The sequence below is a fragment of the Mustela nigripes genome, chromosome 16, assembly GCF_022355385.1.
Source record: "Mustela nigripes isolate SB6536 chromosome 16, MUSNIG.SB6536, whole genome shotgun sequence".
NCBI classification, from domain to species: domain Eukaryota; kingdom Metazoa; phylum Chordata; class Mammalia; order Carnivora; family Mustelidae; genus Mustela; species Mustela nigripes.
The window spans coordinates 47,959,989-47,977,213 of record NC_081572.1 but is presented as its reverse complement, the minus strand read 5'-3'; the positions used below and the strand labels follow the sequence as shown (position 1 = coordinate 47,977,213).

At 54.8% G+C, this 17,225-nt stretch overlaps 1 protein-coding gene across 2 annotated transcripts in view; it reads left to right on the top strand.

Annotated features, from left to right (window-relative positions):
- Positions 1 to 17,225, top strand: part of DRC3 (dynein regulatory complex subunit 3) — a 31,296-nt gene that overhangs the window by 2,178 nt on the left and 11,893 nt on the right. The window contains exons 2-8 of one of the 2 annotated variants that reach the window (XM_059379090.1): positions 1,832 to 1,996; positions 4,977 to 5,093; positions 7,533 to 7,699; positions 9,366 to 9,512; positions 12,290 to 12,409; positions 13,085 to 13,197; positions 14,376 to 14,550. In XM_059379090.1, coding sequence (XP_059235073.1) covers positions 1,837 to 1,996; positions 4,977 to 5,093; positions 7,533 to 7,699; positions 9,366 to 9,512; positions 12,290 to 12,409; positions 13,085 to 13,197; positions 14,376 to 14,550 — 999 coding nt within the window. In that variant the 5' untranslated portion in view covers positions 1,832 to 1,836. The remainder of the gene's footprint in view (positions 1 to 1,831; positions 1,997 to 4,976; positions 5,094 to 7,532; positions 7,700 to 9,365; positions 9,513 to 12,289; positions 12,410 to 13,084; positions 13,198 to 14,375; positions 14,551 to 17,225) is intronic. The other variant, XM_059379089.1, reaches the window with a different exon arrangement.

Genomic DNA, 17,225 nt, shown 5'->3' with positions numbered 1-17,225 from the left:
AGGTAACATCTGCCAAACACTGCACGTGAAAATTTCCCCAAAGGCAAATCGGTGTCAGGTTTTGGGAAATCTTAGAAATCTTAGAAAAAAACAGAGCGGGAGATGGAAAGAGGGGGAGAGGACTGGAAACATCTTTGGGAGTTGACTCATTCACTCTAAGGATTTGGAGTCAGCGTTGAGAGACTGGAGAGAGTGGGAAGACGGAAGATGCAGGTAGAGAAGCAGCATGGCGGTGGTAAAGCTTGGGGGTGGGAGAGGGGCTAGGGGAGGCTGGCTCCTTGGGCACTGGGGACAGAAAGAGAGGACACACGACAGTTAAATGCCTAGGGACATTTGATCACAGACAGCCCAGAAATGGCAGATGCATATTTATATAAGCTGCATTCAATTGGATGGTGGGGAGGGCAGAGGAAGGCAGTGGCAGTCTCTAAGACCAGGTGGCAGGATTGCCAGGCCCACCCCCATCTGCGGTGGACACCATTACCCCAACACCAGGAGTCTCTCCACCAGCGCTCATTAGAGTAGTACAGGGGCTGCCCAGCAACGAGAAAGAGGCCTGGGTGTCGGGGACCAAGAGGGCAAAGGTAGATGGTGAAGCCAGCAGGGAGGTGAGAAGCAGGGGTGGGAAGTGGAAGGGAGGACTGAGTTTCCAGAAGGTTCAGGAGGCAGAATCTGGGAGCTTCCCATAGCATGCGCCTTCCCAGAAATGTCCAACCCTTCTGGATGTTCTTACTCTTAGGTTGGTAAGGACGAGAATGAGGTCACGGTGCCCAGGCTTCCCAGGGCTGTGGCTCTGTCCAGCCAGGAACAGTAGCCCAAGGTCAGTTTGTGACTCCCTAACTCCACAGATCCCCCATTTGCCTCCAGGATTTCAGCCAGATCCTTTGGCGCATTTGTAGCAGAAACCTACTGGACTCAGTTTAAGTAAAATAAGATTTAATGTAAGAAGTCAGGAAACTCTCACAGGGCCTGGAATTAGGATCATTAGGGGCAGGAAAGTCAGCAAAGACTGTATCAGTCTTCTGTCTCTTTGGTCTTATTTTCTGGTTCACCTAGGTTCCTACCTCTGTTTCTCTCTGTCCATCTGCTTCCTCCTCTTGTTCTCCCTGCTTAACACACCTCTGGCCAGCTGGCGACCCCCCAGGTCCCCCGCCCCCTAGTTCACACAGCCAGCTCTGATGTCACTTTCTTCCTGCTGCCCCAAGTTCACATTTCTTTCTTTTTTTGTTTTTTTAATTTTTTATTTCTTTTCAGCATAGCAGTATTCATTGTCCAAGTTCACATTTCTAATGGGAAGAATGGGAACAGCCAGTTTGGGTCAGTGTCTGCTGATCTCCATACAGTGGGCAGCTTGTGGGGAGATGGGGGCGTCTCAGAGAGAAGGGGAGCAGCTCTGCCTGGCAGGGGCTTCCAAGGATCCTGGTCAGCATTTGGTGGCAAGACACAGAACAAGGCTGGCTGAGGATAGCCAGAGACCGAAGATGGCCACAGCCACAAGGGCAGCCAAGCTCCAGGGTCCAAAGAGACCAGCGTGGGCACCAGTCTGCTGCATGGGGGTAGGGTCACAGCCGTGGTTGTGAGACCAAGGGATGCACCCCTGCAGGTGGGTGGCAGGCAGGAGAGGGCAGATGGTTGCTGGAAAAGGCCTGGAGCAGCCTTAGTGCAAAAGTACTGGCCCCTGGGTGGAGTGGGACGAGGAGTGGGACTGGGCAGCCCCAGACCTTCTGTGACTGTCACTGTGCTCCCCGATGCCTTAAAGAGACCCCAGCAGGACCCTGTCCTCAGACAAAGGGAGAAGCAGACCGTGGATGAGGAACGTGATGTCTTTTAGGGAAAATGCAGCGGCTGTACGACTCTGTGGAGCCGAGAGTGATGGATGAGGACATGCTCAAGCTGGCTGTCGGGGAACAAGGGCCGCAGGAGGAGGCCGGGCAGCTGGCCAGGCAGGAGGGCATCCTGTTCAAGGATGTCGTGTCGCTGCGGCTGGACTTCCAGAGTGCGTATCTGGGGCTGGGGTAGGGGCACCAGGCAGCCCAGCATCCCGCCCCAGGCTTCTCTGCCCTGGAATTCCACACAGAGTCTGTGATCACAGGACCCCCTTTCAGCATCTGGGTTAGAAGGTGCAGGGATGGCACAGAGTGTTTTAAAGCTTAATACGGCATGTTGTTAGCATTTGCCTATCCCCAACACTGCCGATTCTGAATAACAGGACAAGATATCAAATTCCCCCACTCCACATCTAAGTGAACCCAAAGGCCATAGCTGTTTCCATCAGACTGTCTCTAATGGGAAGGTTAGAGTCCATGTCTCAAGTGCTGGTTGGAAGAAGAAGATGGGGCAACAGGTGCATGGCACCTGGCTCACTAAAAGAGGCCAGTGAGTCAGGACAGAGCAGGTGCAAGATGGAGTGAGAAAGGTGGCCAGGGGCCAGCATGTCTTGGGCAGGTGGGTCCCAATGGAGTCCCCGGGCTGATTTGCAGGCCTGCTTCGTCCTGGGTTTCTCCACTGGCCTGCTGGGTTGGCTGGTAGATGACTGGTGGCTGGTAGATGGCTGGTAGATTCCCCAGTAGTCTGGGGAAGACTATGGGGACCCATCAGTGGGCAAGGCAGGCCCAGCCATGGCCCAAGCCTTGTGAAACCCACAGGCCTCCCCAGAGCGCGGCCTCCATGGAGGACCACCCAGAGCAGGGAGGGACCTTGGGCCTCAGTGACCCCAGTGGTCGGGGAGGGTTAAAGGGATTGCAGAAGGGCTGTCTCCAGAGGACCGTTAGCCACCTTTGGCTTACCCCCTCCCCTGTCTAAGGTTCATTCCACTGGTATTTATCAAATGCCTGTTATACTCCAGGTGCTGTTCTAGGCATTAGGGATTCAGCAGTGAATGAAAAGGATAAAAACCCTGTCCTCAAGGAACTGACATTCAGGTGATGGGAGAAATAAAGAAGGAAAATAATAGCGTATGCTAAAAATACATGCTATAGAGGAAAATCAAGGAGAGAAGAAAAGGGGTGAGGGGGGATGCCATGTTTTATTGAGTGTTCAAAAGCCTCATCAAGAAGGTGACAACTGAGCAAAAGCTAGAAGGAAGTGAGGGAAAGAGCCACTCAGAGATCCGGGGAAAGCATTCCAGGCAGAGAAAGCAGCCAGTGCAAAGGCCCTGAGACAGGCAGGCCCATATGGAGACCAGTCAGAGAGGTGGTGGGATCAGCTAGCATCAGCCTTGGGGGTCAAGAGACAGTGTTTGGCTTTTATGGTGAGTGAGATGAGAGCCCTGGGAGGGTCCTGAGCAGAGAAGGGACAGGATGGGACTTCGGTTTCCCTATGATCCCACAGACTGCAGGAGGGTAGAGTGGAGGGCCTCAGGGCTGGATCTGGGAGACTAGTGAGACAGTTGTGAACCAGGGAATAATGACGATGGGCTGAGACCAAGCCAGGCTTAGTGGAGGCAGATCCCGCATCTGTGTTGAAGATTAAATGGACTCTCTGGGCAATCCTGGTATGCTGGTACCTCACTTAGAGCTCTCAGATACCTCCTGGGTTTTGTTGTGTTGTTGTGGCTTTTCCACGTGAATTGCCGATGCCCTGGGAAAAGCTAGCAAGGCAGAGCACCCAGAGTATGGGAGCTGTGGGAAGTCAGCCACAGCCAAGAACTGTCGGTCTACGACCAGGACCAGAAAGGCTCCTGGAATATCCATACCAGGATGGGAGGTATCTGAGAGCATAGGTGGAGATGGTGGCTGGTATCCTCCTGGGAAATCTGACCTCAGATTGCTGGGAGCAGACACCATTCTTGCTTGGCCCCAGGAACCTGGCAGACACAGGGCCTTGGGTCAGAGTAATGCTGTCCACCCACGCCCACCGAGACACGGCTTGGGGAGGGCAGCCAGGGGCATTGCCCAGCCTCCCCCAGGTCCTCACAACACCATGGTTAAACCCTGCCTCTCCGAATGAATATTGAAACCGCTGCCCCGAATGTGTGGTCAGTAAATGTACTTTTTTCTTTTACCCCTTTCACTTCTGTATTATTTCAGTGCTTTTCATAAGCATATTCTAATTTTTTAAGTTTTAGAAATCATTACAGAGGCAAAGAGAGAAAAAAGGGGGCAGATAAACAATGGGGGTGTTGAGGCTTCTAGGAAAAACTGGGAATAAATTTAGGCATCTAGAAGTTTACGTAACGTAGTGTTTGTACTTAAGGCTAATTCAGAACGCCTCTGGCTGTCAGTATCAGAAGCTGAACTCGGCCTGGCTTGAGGAGCAAAAGGCACGAGTTGGCAGTGTCCCTCTGAAGCTGGTCTTTAGGGACCAGAGGTCAGGTGTTTCAGTGACATCAGGATCCCACCTATCTGCTGTATGGGTGATTTCTCCCATTCCCCATGTAGGGACATTTGGGGTCCCCCCGTCTTTCTGCCTCTTGTGTGCCTATAGGTCTTTCTTTGGGCAGTGTACACAAATGTGTCTTTACAGACAGATTCCAAATAGAGAAATTTTGCAGGGTCAAAGGGCACAGATGTTACATATTTCAGGAAACTTGGCCAAACTGCCCTTCAAAATGAACTAGTTGGCTGAACTAGTTGGCTGCCACCCTCACCAACAGCGCACAAGGGGTGCGTGGTACAGGCAGTCTCCCCGCAGCCTTGATTCTATTTGTCACACTGTGGGAGGCAGGGCACTGTGTGCCAAGGTGTTAGAGCCTCCTGGGCAACACCCCAGCTGGGCACTAGAGGCAGCGTGACTGGGTCCCATGGCCCGGGCAAGTCCATCCAACCTTCCCAAGGTCCCCCCTACACTTCCCCCTACCCTCTAGGTCTTTCGGTCCCCAGGGGTAACCCTGATCACTGCCCTCTGTGCACGAAGAGAGACTCCTGGGTTGTATGGTTAGCATCGGCATTAGCATTAGCAGTGCTAGCAGGCTGGCACTGAAATCTACCCTCACTGGAGGCTGGAAACAGCCAAGGCACCTTCTCCAATTGTTTCAGACATCCTCCGCATAGACAGCCTCTGGCAGTTTGAGAACTTGAGGAAGCTACAGCTGGACAACAACATCATTGAGAAGATCGAGGGCCTGGAGCATCTCGTACACCTGGTCTGGCTGGGTAAGGACCCCTCCTGCCCATGCTAATCCAAGGTGACTGCCCGGCCAAGGTTATTGCCTCACCAGTGATTTTCCTCTGGCCACCAAGCATCAGCCGGGTACAGTAGAAGGTCTGTCTACTGGGAACAAGAAAGCTACTCTTTTTAAAAGCCTGAGGCCTTGGCTGGGCAGAGCCAGCAAAGATGTGCTTGGACATGCCAAGCCAGAATATTCTGACCCACCATCCCAACTGGGAGAGGGTCAGGGGAGCAGCCTTGGACTCCCCCTAGTTATTCTAGATTCAGTGGGCCCTGGCAGCCAGGGCACCTAGAGCAAACCAGAAACAATTATGGGCCAACCGAGGTCACTGGGATGAGTGGAGGCATCAGGCTCCCAGCCGAGCTCTCTCAGGCTGACTCTAGAGCTCGAGCCCACATGGCTAACACCTCACGGGGGGTTTGTTTTGTTTTAAAATTTTATTTACTTATTTGACAGACAGAGATCATAAGTAGGCAGAGAGGCAGGTAGAAAGTGGTGGCGGGGGGTGGGGGGTGGGGAAGCAGGGTCCCTGCTGAGCAGAGCGCCCGATGTGGGGCTTGATCCCAGGACTCTGAGATCATGACCTGAGCTGAAGGCAGAGGCTTAACCCACTGAGCCACCCAGGCACCCTGGCCTCACAGGGTTTTGATGAACAAGGAGAGGGGGCTGATTGGGAAGCTCTTTACACTGTGGGCTGATGTTGCCCTCACAGCAATCCTACCAGGGGTTGTTAAAATCCTGATGTGCAGAAGAAGAGGTGACGCTCTGCGAGACCGAGGCACTTGCCCTCCAGCAGAGGGGGCATGCAAGCCCGCATGTGCCTGACCTCAGAGCCCGCGCTCCCCCTGTCAGGCTGCTCCCCATCATTGGCAACTCTGGATTTGCCTAAAGACTCTTAGCTATGGTGGTTCTGACAGTCCCCAGCTCACAGCAGCCCCACAGACAGGATCATGTTGTCACATTTGCAGCTGCAGACGCTGGGAGGCTACAGGCAGCAGAGGTGGCCCATAGCCGGGTCTTTTGCCCCAGGTGAGCCCTGCTGGTACCCTAGCACCCATCAATGCCAAGTCTGGGCATGGCGGTCCACCTGCATTGCCAAGAGTCCTTGTCTCTATAGGAGATGAAGGGGAGAAGGTGCTGGGTCAGTGCAGACCCTGAGCCATGCCCCCTCTGGAAGGCCTGCCAGCTTCCGGGTGTCTCAACGGCAGGCTTTTAGGTGAGAGCTTCTAGATCCAGCTGCCATCAAACCAGTGCCACAGGTCCCCATGAGACACTCCTGGGATACCCAGGCTTCCATGGGCGTGAGAGGGCAGAGGGGAAATTTCTGGTAAAATGTCAGGTTATCCTCCTCAAAGAGTCAGAAGCTGGCCTTTGTCTGGCCATAGCCCCAGTCACCCAGGGACCGCATGACAACCAGGAAGACCTGGGCCCTGGGGTGCAGGGGAGTGGGGAGATGGTGTCCCCAGGGTTCGGCAGCCCCCACCTCATGCCTGCTGGTGGCCCACCGCGTCAGCTGTCCCAGGGCTGAGGCTTCCTGGAACCAGCTAGCATGGGCCCTCCAAAGCTGAGTATGCACATCTTGTCCCAAAGAGATGTTGGGACAGCGGGCTGCTAGCTTGAAATCAGACACGATGGGGGGGATATACACCACAGATATGGGCAAGCACTGCATTTCACGGCCTCCCTCCCCCTTTCTCCAGCCTCCTTGTCAAACACAGCACACAGCCAGTTCCCATGCAGTTCTGAAGAACAGAAAACTGGCTACGTGGTGGGAAAGGGAGTGGGTGGCCTTGGCATATGGCAGATCCCAGTTCAGTGCCATCTCTGGCCACATACTGCTTTCACACCAGTTCGTGCTAGAGAGGGCCTAGTGTCTCCTTTGGGGCTCGGAGTGGGGGCAGTGAGGGATAGAGAATCTCCAGCAGACTCCGCTGAGCACAGAGCCTGATGCAGGGCTCGATCTACAACCCAAGGTCATGACCTGAGCCAAAACCATTAGCCTGAGGCTGAACCGACTGCTTCACCGACTGTGCCAGCCAGGCACCCCAGGTGGCATTATTCGTAAAATGCCCATAGCAGTGAGGGAAGGAGGCCCTCCCAGCAGACTCCTTCCACTCCAAGATGCACCATTTTGGACCTGCCATTCGTCATTTCCATCCTGGAACAAGCCCAGAGCACAGACAGGAGCCTTTGCCCTCATGTACCCAGGCAGGAAGACAAGTGGCAGGATGGGAGAAGGCAGTAATAGTTTGAGACCACAGGAAAGAATCCAGGCACAGCTTCTAGAAAACCGTAAGCTGTCACACAGTGAGTCTGTGATTGGCCTGTTGCCTTCGTGCTGTCCCCCAGAGTGTGAGTAGCTCTGACGTGTTGGTTTCAAGACAGTCCACCCACTGGGCCCTCACAGCCCTCTTCCTTCCAGACCTGTCCTTCAACAACATCGAGGCCATCGAGGGGCTGGACACGCTGGTAAACCTGGAGGACCTGAGCCTGTTCAACAACCGGATCACCAAGATTGACTCCCTGGACGCCCTGGTCAAGCTGCAGGTGCTGTCACTGGGCAACAACCAGATCGGTAACATGATGAATGTGAGTTCTCGGCCTGGGACTGCAGCTGCCGCCCTTGCTGCTCCTGCTGACCTTCCAGCCTGGGGCAGGGGACAGGGCTGGGCTCTCTAGAGCATCTGAGCAACTGGGGATGGGGGAGGGGGATCTATGGCCAGGGGAAATGTAGACTTAGCCTTCTAGATCACCCCCTTCTAGAAAAGCCAGAAATCCAGACTCTGCCACCAGACATTGGATCATGTTTAAACACCAAGTTTAACCCACACTTAGCCCACTGGTGGAGGCCAGGTCGCACCTCTCTCCCTCTTCCCCTGAGCCCCACACTCTTTTTTTTTTTTTTTTTTTTAAATTTATTTGACAGAGATCACAAGTAGACAGAGAGGCAGGCAGAGAGAGAGAGAAAAGGAACAGGCTCCCTGCTGAGCAGAGAGCCTGATGCGGGGCTCAATCCCAGGACCCTGGGATCATGACCCAAGCCGAAGGCAGAGGCTTTAACCCACTGAGCTACCCAGGTGCCCCTCTACACTCTCTTATTAAACATTTCCTGAGATGAGGATCTATTTGGATATGGGGTCTTGGGCCTGAGCTCAAGGGTACAGAGATAAACAAGGTCTGGTCCCTTTGGGGGAGCCCAGCACACATCCACATAATCAAGACACGAGGTGACAAGAAGCCAGCATCAGCCTGGGGCATTGGCGATATGGGGGAAGGCAAGGTGACCCCACTGCACGCCCCCAGAACAGGTGAGCCGGGGCTGGGCCACATTCTCCTCCGCTCTCGGAGACCTCTGGGTCCCTTGACTGGTATGTTCCCTCATATTCCATGTATATATTCTTATAACACTTACCCCCAAATGGTAATGATTTTATTTGCTCTCTAAACCATTCCGTTTCCCTGCCCCTTGAAAGTAAGCCCTTGGTACAAGGGAAGGGACGGCGTGAGCTTTGTTCCCACCGTGTCCCCAAGGCCTAGCGCATGCCTGAGGCCTGTTAGGAGCTTAATAGAGTTTGTGGAACAAATAAACACAGGACTGAGAGAAATTCCTTCCAAAAAGCATGCTAGGTTTATTCTTTTGCATAGTACAGCATCTGGTCGTTCAGAAGATCCTGCCAAGGGAAACACTGGCTATGTTGTTGACTTTCCCTGCCTTACTAAAATAAAATATGGGAAGAATAAATGGCAGGTGGCAAGTGTCCCTCTGTTATCCACTTAATCCAAGGTTACTAGAAACGGGATTCCATTTATTTTAACGATCTGGCCCTGGCACACGGTTTATAAGGGAAAAGGCACGCCTACCCTGAGCAAACAGTAGTAACCACCACCATTTACAGAGTGGGTGAGAGGCCACTCCAGGGGCTATTTCTGGAGCTCATTTCCTTTGGTCCCTCCATACCTGTGACACACAGAACACATCCTTGTACCCATATTACAGATGAGGAAACGGAGGCTCACAGCCACAAGGCAACTTGCCCAAGGTCCCACAGCCAGTCTTTGAACCCAGGTCTGCTGATCCAGACAGCTGTCCAGCCTGGAACCCCCAGCCTGCTCCTTGCTTGTCTCTCCACCCACCACCGACAGTGTCATGGCCAGGCTGCGGACTCAGGCAGAGAGCCGAGGGGAGAGGCTGGCGGGGCTGGTTTCCATTTTGCGGCCGCCGGGAAAATGGGTTGCTCTCCCTCCTTCTCCCCAGATCATCTACCTGCGGCGGTTCAAGGACCTGCGCTCGCTCAGCCTCTCTGGGAACCCCATCGCAGAGTCAGAGGATTACAAGATGTTCATCTGTGCCTACCTTCCTGACCTCGTGTACCTGGACTTCCGGCGCATCGATGACCACATGGCAAGTGTCTCCCTCGGGGTCTCCCAGCTCGAGCCCATGCCTAGGGGGCACTCAGGTGATGGGGAGCACCTGGGAGAGCCTAGCAGGAGCGGGGAGGAAGACCAGCCCACGGGTCTTAGGGCTGACCCTGCCCGGCCTGGGCCCCAGAGCAGAGCACAGCGCCTAGGTGAACGGGGCCACCTTCCAAGTGTGGGGCCCACTGTTTGCCAGAACCTTCTGGAAGATCCACAGAGATGGGGTGGGGTCAGAGAGCTGCCCGTCATCAGACCATGCCTTTCTCTTGTCCCATGACAGTACCAGAACCTGAGGCTTGAACTCTAAAACTCTCAAGTTTGGTGTTTTGTTTTTCATTTAGACAATAACTTGAAGGTCAGACTGGGGTCCAGTGCTTGCAATAGGCCAGAGAGCTGTTGGGGTGTGTTTCAAAGCTCATTGTAGGACCAGGGGACAGCCTAACATAGCATAGTTCCAAAGGCATTCTCTCCCCAGTCCCCAGAAGTTTCCATAAAGGGCAGACAGCCGAGTCTGGGCATTCCCACTGTGCAGCAAGGAAACAAAGGCTCCTTTCACAATTCTGAGACTTGGCTAGAAGCATCAAGATAAATAATAAGTCAGAGGGTATCAGAGCAGAGGTCTGCAAAGCAGGGACACCTGGAACTCCCATGTCACTTGACTGTCTGCCCTGAGGCCAGCTGCAACCAGCCCCGAGCCCCTGGCCTCTTGGTGCTGTAGGGCTTGGGCCCCAGAACAGCTGAGCCCAGACCTAGGCCATGCAGGAGAGGGGCCAGGACGTCTCTGGGTCTCCAGCTGGGGTGCTGGATGGCTGGCGTGCCGCTCCCCTCAGCGGGACTGTGGGAGGACAGAGGTCTAAGAGCAGGCTCTTGAGGTGCCTCTCTGCTCTGTGGAGCTCTCCTGGAGGGCTCCCCCTTTTTCATAGGCCTTCACTGGACCTTCCAGAAGGCCCTGGTTTCATAAGCCACTTTTCAGTTGAGGCCCTGGACTGTACCTGAAGGCAGGTCCTCCACTCAATGCGGGGGAACAGAGGACAGTCCCCACAAAGCACACAGTATGGGCAGGAGCTGTGAGCTTGTGCTGCTTTGTGGGTGGGTGGGGGGAGTGGGGCCATGTTGGGGTTTTGGACTAATCCAGGCAAAGGTGGAGGCCTGTGGGGAACCCTGAGCATTTTCAGCAGAATTCCTGATGTAGTCAGCAGTTCAGGGATCCAGTGACTGGTGTGGAGAATGGGGGCCGGAGAGATGTGGGACAGGGGGAAGGGAAGCAGAAAGGCAGAGGGCAGGGCTGGGGAAATGGAAAGGAGAAGAGGGGTCAGATACTAGAGAATTTTAAAAATCTAAATTTCCTTATTAAAGTATCAATACATAAGAAAACAATATAAACATGCAACTCAATGAATAACATTTTTAAAAAAAGATTTTATTTATTTGAGAGAGAGCGAGAAAGTGCACACATGATGGTGGGGGTGGGGAGAGGCAGAGGCGAAGCAGACTCCCTGGTGAGAGGGGAGCCTGTGCTATGTTGGGCTCAACCCCAGGACCCTGGGATTATGACCTGAGCTGAAGGCAGACGCTTAACTGACTGGGCCACCCAGGCGCCCCCAAATAGCAGATCTTTAGAAGGATTTCAGCTCTGCAATATAAGCCCTTTGCAGCCAAGGCCCAAATTACGGCACAAAACTACAATGATCCCTATACTGACCTGGTGTTCAGGAGTGAGAGATGGCGGCAGGTGGGGCCTTGCAGGCCACGGCAGGAGCATGTCATCACCCTATGCCCAAGAGGAAGGCCTACCAGGGAAGCAGGGGACTGACTGACAAGATGGGGTTTGCATTGCACAGAATGGCTCTGGCTCTCTGGGGGGACTTTGCAGACTAGGTGCTCAGGGGAGGCCGGCAAGGAGGCTAAGGCAGGGGTCCTGGCCAGAGAAGATGGGGAGACGTGATCAGGAGCTAGTAGGGACAGGCCCGGGTGCAGCCAGGGTCTGATGGGCAGGGAAGGGTCCAGGAGGTCTCCTGGGTCTCTGGCTGGGGTGCTGGATGCTTGGGGGCTGCCCACCCCGTGGGACCATGGGAGGATAGAGGTCCATCTTGGACATGGTGAGTCAGCAGTGCTCTTGGGGCAGCCGGAGCAGAGAAGGCTTCAGAAGCTCCATCTGGCTCTCAGAGGTAGGATCTGGGCTGAAGGTAAAGAGCAGAGTGTCATTTGAGGAAGGAACAATCAGACGTGCTTGTGCTTCGTGCCTTAGTGCTGGTGAGATCACCTGGGATGTGTAGAGTAAGCCAAGGGGGAGGACTGAGCCCTAGGACCAGCAGTCCCTGGTGGCTACAGGGGGATGAGCAGGAGGGGTAGGAGGAGAGCCAAGAGGGCAAGACACAGAGGCCCTTGTCCCCAGGCCTATGACTTGGGTAACTCATTTGACCTCTCTCCCCCATGGTGAATCCCAGAGCCAGAACACTCCCTATGGAGAGCCGGGGGCACATGTCACTGTGGCCTGTGGCCCCTGCCCCAGGACATGTCCCGCAGATCCTCTGTCTGCCTGTGCTGCTTTCCCCCATCTTCCGGGTCCTTCCCTAATTTCCCTTAACCTCAGAATACTTGGAAAAGGCCTTGAAGAAGGAAGCCATTCTTGCGCACACAGTCTTACTGGGGGCTGTCCACACCCCAGCCATGCCAGAGGGGCTGCAGGATGGCAGAGGCCGGCGTGGCCGGGAGGGCCTGAACATGCCCCGGGAACAGTGCTGCTCCCCGTTCCCCCCTCAGAAAGAGCTGGCAGAGAGCAAGCACCAGTATAGCATCGACGAGCTGAAGCACCGAGAGAACCTGATTCAGGCCCGGCTGGATGATGAGCTAGCCTGGCAGGTGGAGCTGGAGAAGCACAAGGTACTCTGCTGGGGGAGGGGGGACTGCCACCTGCCTCCTGTCTCCTGCCTCCCTCTGCCCTGGCTCCAGGATGCTGGCCACGGCTCATGGGCCTGATGTGATGAACGTCTGCAGGGTCCAGGCCCCGGAAACTTGTCTTGACAGAGAACGTATGCCGGGCTGCCTCTCCTCGCTCCCATGGAGAGTGTCTGTCATCCACAGGCCAGCGCCCTGTCCCCACCTTGCTCTGCTTGCCACCTGCCCCTGGAGCCAGCTCCAGCTCGACCTGGACTCCACCTGCCTCATCTCCTCACTGGCGGCCCGGGTTCCAGCCTGAGGGCTGGGGAAAGGAGCTGATAGACCAGTTCCTTTTCTTAAACCCATTGGGTAGTTCCCTGGCAGCCAGGAAGGTTTGAGTCCTTCCTCAGCACAGCCCCAGGCCCGTTCCTCCAGCCATACTGAGCCACGTGCCACCTTCAGTTGATGCCTCAGGACCTTTGCACGTGCTAGCCTCTGGCCCAGCATGCCCTTCCCTGCCTTCTTTGATGGCTGAAGCCCCAGAGGAGCATCCCCTCCTCCACTCTCCACACTGTGTCCAGTGACCCTGGTGACCAGGGCGGGGCCTGGCCCACTAAGCCCTCGCCAGGGCCTGTGAGATGAGTTTGAGTCCTCCAAGCCCTCTGTTTCTGACCATAGGCCGCGTTCGTCGAGCACCTGAATGGCTCCTTCCTGTTTGACAGCATGTACACCGAGGACGTAGAAGGCAACAAGCTGGCCTACCTGCCTGGCGTTGGCGAGCTCCTGCAGGGATATCCTTCCAAGTTCATGGCCGCCGCCTCTGACAGAACCTGGGCCCCACACCGCCAAGGGGCAGGTCCCCTTCTGCTCAGCCTGGGGGAAGGGCTGTCTAGATTTCAGGGGACACACTGAGTCTCTGACTGGCATGGCACAGGGTCTGCTGTGCTCCGCAAGCCAGGTTGTCCAAGAGGGAAAATTGAAGAGTGTGTCTGTGGCACTAAGCCACAGGACCTGTTTTTAGTTGCTTCTGCTGTGTGCTTTGCATACCAAGTTTATAATTTCCCAGCTGCCCACTGGATGGGTCCTGTGATGAATCCCATTTTATAGTCGGGAAAGCTAGACTTGGAAAGGGTGATTTGTCCAAGGTCATGCAGTTAGAAGCTGGGATTCAAGCCCTTGTCAATGGGGCTAAGAGCCTGCATCATTTCCATGCACACAAGTGTGTGTGGAGCCCAGAGAATGTGACTGGCACTTGTCATCATGGCTACGGGCAAGATAATGGCACCATCCCTGGGTAGAAAGAAACTCTCTCTTAAAAACCCAGCATTTTAGAAAGGGTGAGGCTAAGCAGAAGGTGACAGATGGTTTCCCAGCTGGGCTGTACCGTCCATCAGCTAGGTGAGCTGGGCCAGCTGGGCTCCCATCTGGGCTGTTGAGCCTGCCTGACCTCTGACCTCAAGGACTCCATGCTGCAGGTGAGGACGCTGAGGCCCGGGGCCAGGTGAAGCAGCTGGGCAGGGAGAAGCAGCAGCAGAGCTGGGCCTTGAACCTGGATCTCTCTGCTTCAAGCCTGTAGTTCCCTGACCTCTGCAGGCTCCCTCAGCCCGCCTGCAGCAGGTGAGCACAAAGACAGGCCTCCAACAAAGCTGCCCCCTGGAAAACACACCAGAAAACAGAGCTACACACCACTCAGCTCCCTGGCTGGGGCTGGCTCCCCCTGGGCTCCCGGCCCTTTGAGGTCCCCCTCTCTTCTGCTCTGTAGTTCCCCACCCCCCCATCCCATGGCCCCTGCTTCCTTTCCTGAGGCCAGTCCCATTCCTGAATCCTTCAGGTTGGAGCCCTAGCACCACGGTAGACTCCGAATGTCAACTCCCACCTCCGTGCCAGGAGCTACCACCACCTCCATCTTACACCCCGCCGGCAACCTTGCCCCCAAGACAGCCAGCCACTCTCCTTAGCAGCCACTCACCTATAAGGACAAATTCGTCATCATCTGCCTGAACATTTTTGAATATGGCCTGAAACAGCAGGAGAAGCGGAAATTGGAGCTTGACACCTTCAATGAGTGTGTCAAGGAGGCCATCCAGGAAAACCAGGAGCAGGGCAAACACAGGATTGCCGAGTTCGAGGAGAAGCACTTGCTGGTAGGCTCTGCCCTGCCCTGTCCTCCCCCTGCCTTCTGCTCCAGATGCTGACCCCACCCCTCGGCCTGGCCCCACTGCTGGGGATACACACCATCTACCTCTGACGACCCCTATGACCCATGGTCATTGTCCCCATTTGCCAGCAGTCACACAACTCAGTGGCAGAGGCAAGTTTGGCCTTCCACTGGCACCACCAGCCACAGCTCCATCAGCACGCCAGGGCTGAGCCCCGGGTGAGGCCTGTGGGCCTCCACCTAAAACACACCTGGGGTTCAAGGTAGAGTCCTCATTACTGTTAATAATGGTATTATTGTTGCCACTCCTGTTACAATGACAATACGACTGCTCTTTTGTTCATTCATTCATTTAGCAGACATTTTCTGAGCCCCATCCCAGTGCCTAGTCCTGGGAAGCTGGCCCCTTCTGGACATGGTTCCTGCCCTTAGCGAACTCCCAGCTAGCACAGGGTGCAGACCCAGGCCCTCCCCACTGTAGCAGGGAGCCAATAGGCTTGATCAGGCTGAGGCTCACAGGACAAAGAGAAATGGGCCGGGGATGGTGGAGGAAGGGCATCCCAGCTGAGGAAGCAGGCCCAGGTGTTTTGGACCTGCTGATCCCAGGCCACTTGGCCGAGCCCAAGCATTGGCCATGTGTGCTTGGTGGGACATGTTTCTTTTAGTCAGTATTGGAATTATTTTAGAGAGCGAGCCAGCACACACAAGTGTGTGTGGGGTGGAGGGGTGGAAGGAGAGGGAGGGAGAGAAGCTTAAGTAGTCTTCACGCCCACCAATACAGAGCCCCACGCTGGGTTCAATCTCACCACGCTGAGATCATAACCTGAGCAGAAGTCGAATCAGACACTTAACCAACTGAGCCACCCAGGCACCCCTAGTTAGCATTATTTTTATTTATTTATTTTTATTTTAGAAGATTTATTTATTTTCCTGAGAGAGTGTGTGTGCACAAACACAAGCAGGGGAGCAGCAGGCAGAGGGAGAGGGACAAGCAGACTCCCCTCTGAGCTGGGAGCCCAATGTGGGGCTTGATGTCAGGACCCCAGGATCATGACCCAAGCCAAAGGCAGCCGGTTAACCAACTGAACCACCCAGGCACCCCTAGTTAGCATTATTTTTAAAGACCAATTCTTGTTCTAAATCACAGATCTTCCCAAGTCTCTAAAAGTTATGGACATTCCTTTTCCTCTGAAAACTGTCCATGCAGTGATGCCTGGGTGGCTCAGTTGGTTAAGCGGCTGCCTTTGGCTCAGGTCAGGATATGTCCGGGGATGGAGCCCTGCATCAGGCTCCCTGCTCAATGGGGAGTCTGCTTCTCCCTTTTCCTCTGCCCTCTCATGCTCTCTCTTGCTCACTCTCTCTCTCTAAATATGTTTTTAAAAAATTATTAAAGGGGCGCCTGGGTGGCTCAGTGGGTTAAGCCTCTGCCTTCAGCTCAAGTCATGATCTTAGGGTCCTGGGATCAAGCCCCACATCAGGCTCCCTGCTCACCAGGAAGCCTGCTTCCTCCTCTCTCTCTCTCTCTCTCTGCCTGCCCCTCTGCCTACTTGTGATCTCTGTCTGTCAAATAAATAAAACCTTTTAAAAAATTATTTAAAAAAAATTGTCCCCGCACACCAAGTCTGTGAGCACTTGCCTGCAACATCAGGGGCTTGAAGGAACCCAGGGAGCCACTCCTGGTTGGGAACTCTTAAAGTCAAGCAAAACCCCCTGATAAGGTACGTTCAGACATAAGGGGGCTGGCGATGGGCTCCTGAATGCTTGCCTGCCCTCCTCACCTCCTTGCTCTACCGTCCATGTTCTTATATGGTTGGCCTCGCCAATAACCTCACATTCCATGTGATTTAAGCCTCGAGACCCTCCTCCTCAGTGTATGGGGAGAGTGTTACTGCGTTCAACCCCAAGTACAAGCCTGGCAGCAGAGGAACACATTTGGCTCACGTGTGTGTTTTGTTTGGCCTGCAGAGGGTTTTAAAACGTTTTGAACATTCTGCTGACATTCCAAACGGGAAGATTTCACAGAAAAATTGTGGTTGCCAGCTTCTCTGGAGACAGTTGTCAGCAGGGCCTCAGTGGCTGTTGTCCCCTCTGGACAAGCCACATTTCCAGGCCCCCCTGTCCCTGTCCTGCATATCCTCCCTGACATTTCTCTGGTTCCCGAAGCCACTGGATTTGGGAGGTCTGGATGCCAGCCAGCTGGCTCCTCCGGAAGCCCAGGCCTGGGCCGCCCTCTCCTGTGGAAGACGACATGGGCCAGGCTACTTTCAGTGCTCCTGCTGGCGCCAAGCCTGACTCCCTGGTGTCCAGGGTGGAGGTCTTCCGAGCACGCCAGCTCCCCCTGCTTCTAAGGCACGGGTCCCCACGGCCCCCATCATGGCAACACCAGCAAAGTCCGCCTGGGATGGGCAAACTACCTTTAGCACTCCTTTCCTAGAACCGAGAGCAGTGGTGTCATGCAGCCGGCACACCAGACTCTGCAGGGACGCGGCAAGGGGCAGATGTCCCCACCCAGCAATGGGATTTTCCCAAGCTCCCCAGGTTCCTCCCATGTTCAGCCCAAGCTGAGCCCCCTTGCTAGCTTAGAAGCTCACAGGACTCCATGAGCCTGAGACCCCGGCCTGGGAGTTTCCTCACAGGACCTCTCTGAGCTTGTTCTGTCCT